The sequence below is a fragment of the Gymnoscopelus braueri genome (genome assembly GCF_963280865.1).
Source record: "Gymnoscopelus braueri genome assembly, chromosome: 22".
NCBI classification, from domain to species: Eukaryota; Metazoa; Chordata; class Actinopteri; order Myctophiformes; family Myctophidae; genus Gymnoscopelus; species Gymnoscopelus braueri.
Window position 1 is genome coordinate 42,959,082 of NC_137624.1, and position 11,180 is coordinate 42,970,261.

The 11,180-nt window shown below is 39.5% G+C and overlaps 1 protein-coding gene across 1 annotated transcript; it reads right to left on the reverse strand.

Annotated features, from left to right (window-relative positions):
- Positions 1 to 717: 717 nt before the first annotated feature.
- Positions 718 to 9,640, reverse strand: LOC308077935 (uncharacterized protein). Its single transcript, XM_080418949.1, has 3 exons — positions 9,452 to 9,640; positions 4,314 to 4,383; positions 718 to 2,176 (listed from the first exon to the last, which is right to left on the reverse strand). The coding sequence occupies exons 2-3, from the start codon at positions 4,381 to 4,383 to the stop codon at positions 855 to 857; spliced, it is 1,392 nt and encodes a 463-aa protein (XP_080275075.1). The 5' UTR covers positions 9,452 to 9,640; the 3' UTR covers positions 718 to 854.
- Positions 9,641 to 11,180: the final 1,540 nt, after the last annotated feature.

Below are 11,180 nucleotides of genomic sequence, written 5' to 3' on the forward strand. Positions count from 1 at the left end.
AAATATAGGAGTCTTCGAACTAATTTCACAGGCTCATTGGCTCACAGCAGGCTGCCAGCCAGGCACAGCGTCTGCAACTTTCTGAAAGAGCGCGGGAGGGGGGGGGTGGGGGGATGCATCCGTCGCCTCCCAGTACACAAATCTGAATAGGTGGTTGGTTGGGAATTCGTAGTCGTGGATGTCTGTCGACTTGTGTCGAGTGGCCCACAGACGGTGCTCAATCAGACAACTCAGAGTGTTACAGAGCCAAGTATACGGTCTGAGCAGCAGTGTTGATTTTGACAGCAAATTTCGAATTAGTTTTAGTCATAGTCTTTTGTATAAAATTCCATTTAGTTTTAGTCATATTTTAGCCATCTGAAAAGTTTTAGTTTTTGTCTAGTTTTAGTCGACTAAATATCATAAGATTATAGTCGACTAAAATATATTTTGGCGGTGCCTTGATGGCGCCGTAATGGCTGCTTTTACACTTGGTTGCATGCTGAAAATAGCCGATCTACAAGCGCAGGGCGACGCGTTGTGAGCTTGAAGATCTGCTATTTTCAGCGCGCAACCAAACATAAAATGACTTGTCTTTTAGTTCTACTGGATCTCTTCTCCACTAGTGCCTCACCAACATATTATTCTAGTTTTTATTTGTTGACGAAATCGTCAAAATATTCATAGTTTGTCATCATAGCTTAGTTTTTCTATTTAGTTTTCGTCAGTGAAAAAAGGTAGTCGACGAACATTTTTCGTCATAGTTTTAGTCGACGAAATCAACACTGCTGAGCAGCCAGCCAATATGCAACGATTTGCGCATTCCCCACAATGGGACCGGAGTGAATCATAGGGGGGGGGACAGTAACTTTTAATTAAACAGGCGACGGCGCCACTGGTCTGAAACTTGTATGAGTCATCAGGTGTTGCGTCAGATCAGACATTTCACTAAAGACTTTGTCACACGCAGTACAAATAAAGAGTTTCCCACCTGTGTGAGTTCTCATGTGTCGTTGCAGAGAACTCATGTTACCAAAGACTTTGCCACACTCTGTGCAAGTGAAGGGTTTTTCTCCTGTATGGGTACTCATGTGTTGTTTCAGATCACTCATGTAACCAAAGACTTTGCCACACTCAGTACAAGTAAAGGATCTTCCACCTGTATGGGTACTCATGTGTTGTTTCAAACGACTCATGTAATCAAAAAATATACCACACTCAGTACAGGTAAAGGATTCTTCCTCTGTATGAGTCTTCATGTGTTGTTTCAGATTACTCATGTAACCAAAGACTTTGCCACACTCGGTGCAAGTAAAGGATCGTTCACCTGTATGAGTCCTCATGTGTCGTTTCAGGTGGCTTTTGGTAACACAAACTCTACCACAATCACTACAGGTAAAGGATTTTTCACCTGTATGAATCTTCATGTGTCGTTTCAGATTACTCATGTTACCAGAGACTTGGCCACACTCGGTGCAAGTAAAGGATCGTTCACCTGTATGAGTCCTCATGTGTTCTTTCAGGTGACTTTTGGTAACACAAACTCTACCACAATCACTACATGTAAAGGGGTTTTCACCTGTATGAATCCTCATGTGTGAATTCAAATAAAAAACTGAACAATAATCTTTGCTGCAAACTGTACAAGTAAAGGGTTTTTCACCTGTATGAGTCATCATGTGTCGTTTCAGATGACACATGTAACGAAATACTTTGCCACACACTGTACACCTACAGCTTTTCTTCCCTGATGTGCGAGTCCTCATGGGTGGAGTTTGCTTTGATGATTTCAGGTCCTGGAACAGCTCTGAGTTCAGTTTGTTTAAAGCTGACTGACCTTCCCTGGTCTCCACCCAGTCATCACTGTCTTCAGTGTCAGATTCAGAACAGTGTGAAGAGAGGAGCTGGTCACTAGTTGGTTGGGATGCTCCACAGTCCTCTACATCAGCTTGTGTTTTTATGTGTTCAGTTGAGGTGCTGGCTAGAGGCTCTGTGTCTCCGTTTTCATCATCAGCTTCACTTTTCACTGCTAGTATTGTCAACGTTGAGCCAGCAGCCTCCTCTGGTCTTTGAAGTAGCTCATCTTCCTGTTCCTCTTTAATCTGTGGAGGTTCTGGTTCCTCCTTGACCAGACTGGGGCTCCTCTCCTGATGTTCAGGGGAAACCTCTTCTTTACACACAGGGAGGAGTGAGAGATCTAGGAGGAGGAGAAGAGAGGAGGTAACGCCAGCACAGACCAACTCTATGGCTGAATTCCAAAGCCCCAAACTCGGTCATTTAATCCTCTCCTCCTCGCAGGGATGGGGCTTAGGCGCGAGCCTAAGCCCCATCCCTGCGAGGAGGAGAGGATTAAATGCGAGGACGGAGTGGTCGACCCGTTGGCCTCACAGGATCGGAACGCACTCTAGCGTCATTTCAAAGCGACGGCAAATTCCACAATCACTTATAACTAGGGCCGGGACTTTATCGCGTTAATTCCGATTAATTAATTACAGAAAAATTATCTCGTTAAAAAAATGTACTTAGTTTAATCGCACCGCGGGACGTTTCTCACTAGACAGTGCGGTGCGGGTCACATGCGCGCGATTTTTATTAATAATTAATTAAACTACTATAAAACATCAGTAACAACAACACACTCTACCAGCCTCCAGTGGTGGAAAATAGCAGATCTACAAGCTCACAATGCCTTGCGCTTGTACATCTGCTGTTTTCACATGGTTACATGGTATGTTTTATAATAATAATCAAAATCTACAAAGTAACTAAAGTTTTCAAATAATTGTAGTGGAGTAAAAAGTGGAGTACTTAAAGGGCAAGACCACTTTGGTAGAGGTTTGGGTTGTGTAGTTACCTTGCCATGATGTAACTCCAAAGGTGGTCAAGAAAAAAAAAAATTGCTGCATTGATTAGAAATTGATAATTCAAAATATGCTCCCCATTGACCTTCATTGTACAGTAAAACAGCTCTCAAAGTCGCTCTTTTAGCATGTAAACGAATGTAAACAAAGTCGATTTAGACAATATAGAACATCACCAAACCCAGTACTGCTTTTTTTTTAAATAAAAATGTTAACTTACTGTTGATTTAGCTATTTTTATTCAAAAGAAACCCTGGACTGGATCGGCGGATCCGGATCTTCAAATAGTAAAATCATCAGGAAGTTGACATTTTTATTTAAAAAATAAACACTACTGGGTTTGGTGATGTTCTATATTGTCTGAATCAGCTTAGTTTGTGTTCGTTTATGGGCTAAAAGAGTGACTTTGAGAGCTGTTTCAGTGTACAATGTAAGTCAATGGGGAGCATATTTTTAATTATAAATTTCTAATTAATGGAGCAATTATTTTTCATTTCTTGTCCACCTTTGGAGTTACATCATGGCAACGTAACTACACAAACCAAACCTCTACCAAAGTGGTCTTGCCCTTTAAGTACAGTACATGTACTTAAAGATGTATGCCAAAATCCATTTGAAAAAAATGCTTTTCACTGTTCTCAGGTCAAATATTGATATGCGATTAAAATGCGATTAATTGCCATTAATTAATTACAAAGCCTCTAATTAATTAGATACATTTTCTTAATCGAGTCCCAGCCCTACTTATAGACCAGTTATTTGTTTACCAACATTGAGACTGGACGCACAGGTGATTGTTTCATGCAATCAATTCTCAACCCGTTGTTTTGGGGTGCGCTGGTTTCAGCACACCCCAACCCCCTCTTGTGTGTTGGCTAGTGCTGCGCGCCCTAGCGAGACCTGACAGAATGGGTTTGACGCTTGCGCAGTATGACGCTTGCAACCAGTGTGACGTCGTCCGTTAAGGGGTCTATAACGTTTCATACAGCTGGACCAGAGCCGTGGATAAAAATATAAATGCATAGAATAATATGCAGGTATATAATAATACAGAATATAAAAATTGACAATTCATCAATTTGGATGGCCACATCGTTTTCTTTATAGTTAACATTGTTGTGCAAAGTAATTTATTCCTGAAATAGTGAATGAAGCGCCAGGATGAGCAAACTTACATTTATGAATTAAATCCGAGATTTGGGGTATTGCAATTCAGTGTGTTTTATGATTGGATCAGATTGATTCCCCAACTTATTGATTTGTTTTGTAACGATTGCCAGTGTTTTCAGTTATATTATACAGATATATTTATGATGTACACAGCAATAACAAACACAACACTCATGTCTTGTCTATATCTTTAAATCAGGATTAAATACAAACAGTAATAACTTTTGACTTTTTTAGAAGAAATGTTATAAATGTTATGTGGCGGGAGAGAGCAAAAGCAAGTGTGTGTGTGTGGTCACTCACAGCCTGCCTCAGTCTCAGTGCAGTTGTCCTCCAGGGTGAAGATGGACACACAGCCATCACTGTTGGACATCTGCTTTACAGACACACACACACAGGTATATGAGCTGACATGAAATAATCAATGGAAATAATATGGCTGCACACTAGCAGAAAGCAACTTAGATCCTATCGGTACACACATACACACTACATTGGACAACTCTCAGGGTCAGACATTAACGCCCCAAAAAATGTGGACAAGTGAGACATGTGTCTAGACCAGCTACTACCGGTACTGGACTACGGAGATATAATCTACCGTCATGCAGCCGCCTCCACACTCAAGCCTCTGGACACAGTTTACCACTCAGCTCTGAGATGTATTACTGGTGATAGCTACAACCATAGATATATATAAAGGCTAGATGGCTCAAGGGAGCGTCGCAAGCGTAGCTCAACCGCGGCCATCTTGGGACGGTCATTCATAACATTATGTCTATGGTGCATATACTTTGAAATAACCATAGCGTGCTCAATGTTCATCCGATTTTCAAACGGTTTGGTGTGTTGTAAACACCAAAGATGTAGTTATGATACTGCATACTTATAATTATAAACATGTTTTTTCTTTTAAATAAAATTAAGTATGCAGTATCATAACTACATCTTTTGTGTTTACAACACACCAAACCGTTTGAAAATCGGATGAAAATTGAGCACGCTATGATTATTACAAAGTACATGCACCATAGACATAATGTTATGAATGACCGTCGCAAGATGGCCGCCATGTGGCAACGTCGTACTCCATTGGCCAGCAGCGCGGGTGAGTCATCTAGCCTTTATATATATCTATGGCTACAACACCCATCATTGTGCATTGTATGATAAAGTGGGCTGGTCTTCTCTGACTGAGAGACGCAATAGGCATTGGCATCTTTTTATTTATAAAGCCCTGGTTGGAAAATTACCACCTTATATCTCATCCATGCTACGTCTGAAACCTAATCACATTCTAACCCGCTTACCCGCTCCAGCGATTGGCTAATCCTGTTGGCTCCTTTTGCCAATTCAGAACAGGGAAAGGCTGCTTTCAGCTTTGGTGCACCCGAGTCTTGGAACCTCTTGCAACAAGAGCTTAAACTGAATACCTTAGTATCTATTGGCCATTTTAGGAATCTATATAATAACCGTGTCTTACCTATATGCAACTGTTTTAACTGATTGATGTTAACATGCAATTGTTTTAACGGTTTGTGTCAACTTTATTGTTTTTTCTTGTTACTCTTATGTTATTTATATGTGTGTAATCTCGGCATCATTGTAAATGAGGGTCTCCCTCAATTGATCTCACCGAGAATCTTAAATAAAAGGTTGAATGAATTATACTCTGGGTCTGTTATGGATCTCAATGCGACTTAACTAATGATAGACATGGGATTTCTGCTGTCTCCACACACACACACACACACACACACACACACACACACACACACACACACACACACACACACACACACACACACACACACACACACACACACACACACACACACACACACACACACACACACACACACACACACACACACACACACACACACACAGATTGGCCAGTAGTCACTTTGAGTGGCAGGCAGTTGGGGCAAAAGCTCACGCGCTGAGTCGGCTTAATCGAACTTGGCAACGTTTACTTTGTGTTTTACTGTTGTGTTATTTATTTGCATGGTCTACAATGAGAATGTTTTTATATTGTCAGGTCTGTGCCAGATTTCTGGTACTCGTGTCGTGTCATGTTTGCCTGTCCAGTATTGTTTGGGGTGTGGCCTCTTCAGGTGGGGCCGGTTGCACCACCTCACACTAAGTTCAAACTCAGCCTAGTTATAGCTTAAATGGCTTTTAAAAAGCCATTTAGACCGGGAAAGTATCTGTGTCATTTTTAGATTTATTCGGCTATTTTTAGAAAAATCGCGAAAATGTGTGCAAATCTTTAAATATATATTTATACAATTTTTTAAACATTTGTAACATATTTCTGTTCCAGGGACCCCCAGAAGCAAAGATTTGAGTTACAAATATATATATATATATTCAAAGATTTGCACACATTTTAACGATTAAAAAAAAATAGCAGATCTACAAGCTCATATGAGCTTGTATATCTGCTGTTTTTGAATAGCCAAATAAGTCTAAAATGACAGAGATGCGTCCCCGGATTGAATGGACTAAGCTATAACTAGGCTAAGTTTGAACTTAGCGTGAGGTGGTGCAACTGACTCACAGTAGCGTGCAGGCATTTAAACTGGAGAATTGTGAGTATATGTTAAGTGTGTGCAAAGGTGAAAAAAGAAATGGGTTGACATATGTTCTGTATTGTATGTGATTCTGTATGATGTCATTGCTATAACAGCTACAGGTGGAGAGAGGGGGCTTATGGTTCTGCCTGTGTGTAGTATAGACATAAGAGCTATCTGGTAAAGTAATCATTTTATTTGTTTGCCTTTTGTTACATCATTTAGTTATATATTCAGATAACTCAGATACTTTACTTTACTAAAAGTAGTAATACCACAATATAAAAATACTCTGTTACAAGTAAAAGGCCTGTGTTCAAAATGTTACTTGAGTAAAAGTAAAAAAGTGTTGGCATCAAAATATACTTAAAGCAGGTGGGGTGGGCGAAAGGGCCTACTCTGTGTGGAGTTTGCATGTTCTCCCCGTGTCTCCTAGGGTAGGTAATACCCTCACAAAAACATGTAGTAATCCTGGTCGCTATACCGCCTCCCCCATGACAGCCGGGGCGCCTGATGGAGGGGAAGGGAACTGGTTGGAATAACGTGTTCCTTCCACGCGCTACGTCCTACCGGGGAAACTCCCCCTGTCAGGTGACAAGAAAGGTCAGTTAGCTCTCATGCATTGAAGGAGGTATATGAGCTCGGCTCTGGGCTCCCTAGGTTGGCGGGGGGAGTGTAGCGCCCAGGTACACTCCCAGGATAACTTAGATAATTGGCACCGGGTGAAAAAAGGTTACAAAATAGTGGGATAAAAAAATATATACTTAAAAGCACCAAAAGTAAAAGTACTAATATTTGAAAATAGCAGATCTACAAGCTCACAACGCGTCACTTCGCATACATCGGCTATTTTCAAATAGCCTATGTATAAAATAGGGCTAAAGTGGTTAGGGACCAGTCGAAATTTACATAAGGGGGGGCATGGAGGAAATGTATGTGCCCTGATCTAAAATGCCATGACCCTCCCTTTGACAAAAAAAAAAAATCAATGACCCTCCCCAAGTGATTACAAAAAAAAGAGTAACCCTCCCCGCCTAGAAGTGTCACGATATATTGTGTCACGATATAGCCTATCGTGGTATTAAAATGTGATGATAGGTATTGTCATGATGTCATACTGTATCGTAATATTTTTTTAATTGTTTTTTTAATAAAAAAAAAACACTTTTTTTTGCCGGTGAAAGTTAGGAGTTTTTACTGTATGATATGAAATGTAAAGCTTATCATAATCATAGTAATTATTAATCATGTCCTCCATCATATTCAAGGTATTTTGGAGAGAAATGAAACAGACTCCAGTCAGTCACTTTCAGTTTAAAGCACTGCAGAGGGGAGGTGTTGTGTGTCAGCTGATGCTCGTTGACGCTCGTTAATGTGACATGCATCTGCACTCTCAAATAGGCCTACATCTAATCTAAGATTGTATTATACTGTATCTGGTATTATAGATTTTTTTTAGCTGTTGGAAATAACTAGGCTGCACTTGGTTGGTAAAGTCCAGATGACAAAAGTATGAGGTTTGTGGAATTTATAGTTATGCAGTCTTATATTATATTATATTTGTTATATTAGTGTCTATCTGTCCTCTGAAACAATGGGTTTATAGTTAGTGAGAACTTCACTTCTCCATTAAGCTTGCACAAATGTATTTATTTGTGTGTACAAAGCACTTTGTAATTGTTTCTAACTTGCTTTATAACGTTATTTATAAGATGATGGCCAATGTTGATGATACATGAGAAAAGAACATTAATAATATATCATATCGATATCAAGCCCAACATCATGTATCGTATTGTGAAATTCTTGACACCCCTAACCCTCCCCATCAAATACAACATGACATTTAAAACTGATATGTCCAATGTTTTGCTTTCCACATTGATTAGAACATTGCTGTAGTGTAGTCAGTCTTGCTAAATGCACAGTGTATCTGTAGTAGTGGTAGCAGAATGGATAGTGTTCTCATCTTACATGTGGGAAACCCATTGAATCCTGGTCAGATTGAAGAAAGTTGAATATTTGGTAACCAGTAGTTTAAAACTTTTGTCACTCTGCCCTTTTAATTATCAACTACAGTGACTACAACTACACTGTTGCCTACATAAAACAAATTAGGCTATCAATTATGGCCTGATGCTTCTGGTTTTACTTGTGGAGCTAGGCATCTATACACAACTGTCCATATAGATCCACATTAATCCCATGCACAGAATTACTTCAAATGATTATGAATATCCAGTTATAGTAGGCCTATTTATAATGCATCTCTCCAATAACGCCTGTTGAAGTTTTGCTTAATTGTTCAACCACCATCGTTAAGATGCTGAATAGATTTGACTGGGTTGTTCACACTCGCTGTGCGTTGATGGCTTGTTAACGACCGTCATTGATTCTAAATAGACAAGGTGTTACTTGATTTGAATTCTTTGTATCCTTTGAAATGGAGAGGGGTCATTGACCACTGTTCTGCTGTACTAAAAAGGTATATAAAAAACGGACTATTTTATCAATTCAAAATTGCATGACCCTCCCTTGGATTCAAAGTAAAATGAGCTGACCCTCCCTTGGACCAAAATTAGAAAGGCATGACCCTCCCCTATTTTCCTCCATGCCCCCCCTTATGTAAATTTCGACTGGTCCCTTAATGTATGTTTTATAATACAGTAATTTATATCCGCAAAGTAACTACTAGTTACCAACTAGTAACTAAAGGTTTCAGATAATAGAGTAAAAGTACAATATTTGCCTCAGATGTAGTGGAGTAGAAGTAAAAGTACTGCAAATTGGAAATACTCTAGTAAAGTCAAAGTAACTCAAAACTGTACTAAAGTACAGTACTTAAGTACATGTATTCAATCTTACCTTAGAATGTAAACCCTTTGCTCTCTCTGTGTGAACACAGCAGGACTTGGTGATTAGATAGTGTTATTATCTCCCTTTGTACCAGTACTAACTAAACAATACCTGATGATAGTGACAGAAAAGGCCGAAGAGAACAGATCTACAAATCAACAATCAACACGTTTGTTTGTAGATCGCATCACGCTCCAACCCAACAGCAGCAACAAAGCTCAGCAGCAACAACAACAGCAACTACTGCAGCTTCCACACGGACATATTAAGAGGGTGCACGGCTCGGTGCACTCCCTTAATATGTTCGTGCGGGAACGCGGATTTGGAGTTCCGCACACAGAATAAAGTCTGATGTTGTTTTTGTTTTTTCCTGCTTATATTGATAAAGTACATATACTCAAGTACTGTACCTTTTTACTCCACACTCCACTACATCTCAGAGGCAAATATTGTACTTTTACTCCACTACAATTATTTGAAAACTTTAGTTAGTAATAACTTTTCAGATATAAATTATGATATTATAAAACATACATTAACCACTTTAGCCCTATTTTATACACAGGCTATTTGAAAATAGCCGATCTACAAGCTCACAACGTGTCGCATCGCGACGCGTTGTGAGCTTGTAGATCTGCTATTTTCAAATATTTTAGTACTTTTGGTAGTTTAAGTACATTTTTTTATGCCAATAATTTTGTACTTACACTCAAGTAAATTTTGAATTCCTTGAATTTTACTTTAAGTAAAGAATTTGAGTACTTTTCCCACCACTGGTGCCCAGTTATCCTGGTGCCCACCTCTCCAGCAGGTGCCCAGTTATCTCCACCCCCCCCCCCCCCCCCTAAGTGCCCACATGTCCCTGGTGCCCAGATGGCTTGCCCAGTTGTCCTGGTGCCCACCTCTCCAGGTGCCCAGTCAGCAGTGGTGTAAAGTAACTAAGTACATTTACTCAAGTACTGTACTTAAGTACAATTTTGAGGTATTTCAACTTTACTGGAGTATTTCCAATTTTCAGTACTTTTACTTCTACTCCACTACATCTAAGAGGCAAATATTGTACTTTTACTCCACTACAATTATTTGAAAACTTTAGTTACTAGTTACTTTGTCTATTTTTATTATTATTACAAAACATACATTAACCACTTCAGCCCTATATACATTTTGGCCATTTGAAAATAGCCGATCTACAAGTTCACAATGCGTCGCGATGCGACGCATTGTGAACTTGTAGATCTGCTATTTTCAAAAGATTGTTATACATTTGAAAACTTGAAATGGGACATTCTGCATAATGAGTACTTTTACTTTTGGTACTTTAAGTACATTTTGATGCCAATACTTTTGTACTTTTACTCAAGTACATTTTGAATTCCGGACTTTTACTTGTAAAGGAGTATTTTCTATATTGTAGTATTGATACTTTTACTAAGTAAATAAATATAGTACTTTTTCCACCACTGCCAGTCAGTCAGTCAGTTATCATACTTGAAAAATATGGTGCCCAGATATCCCTAGTGCCCACTTGTCTTGTATTATTCTACACAGCACACGCATGCATGCCTTGGTTGTTGTTGTTGTCCCACACGAGCCGCCGTAGTCTCGCGAGGAGTGGAGTGTAGCTGTGTATGTTGCTATGTTTACAGGCGGTGTTGCCATGTCTGCTTATTACTTTTAAACCTTTTTGAGGATTATTTTTACTTTACTGGAGTATTTCCGATTTTCAATACTTTTA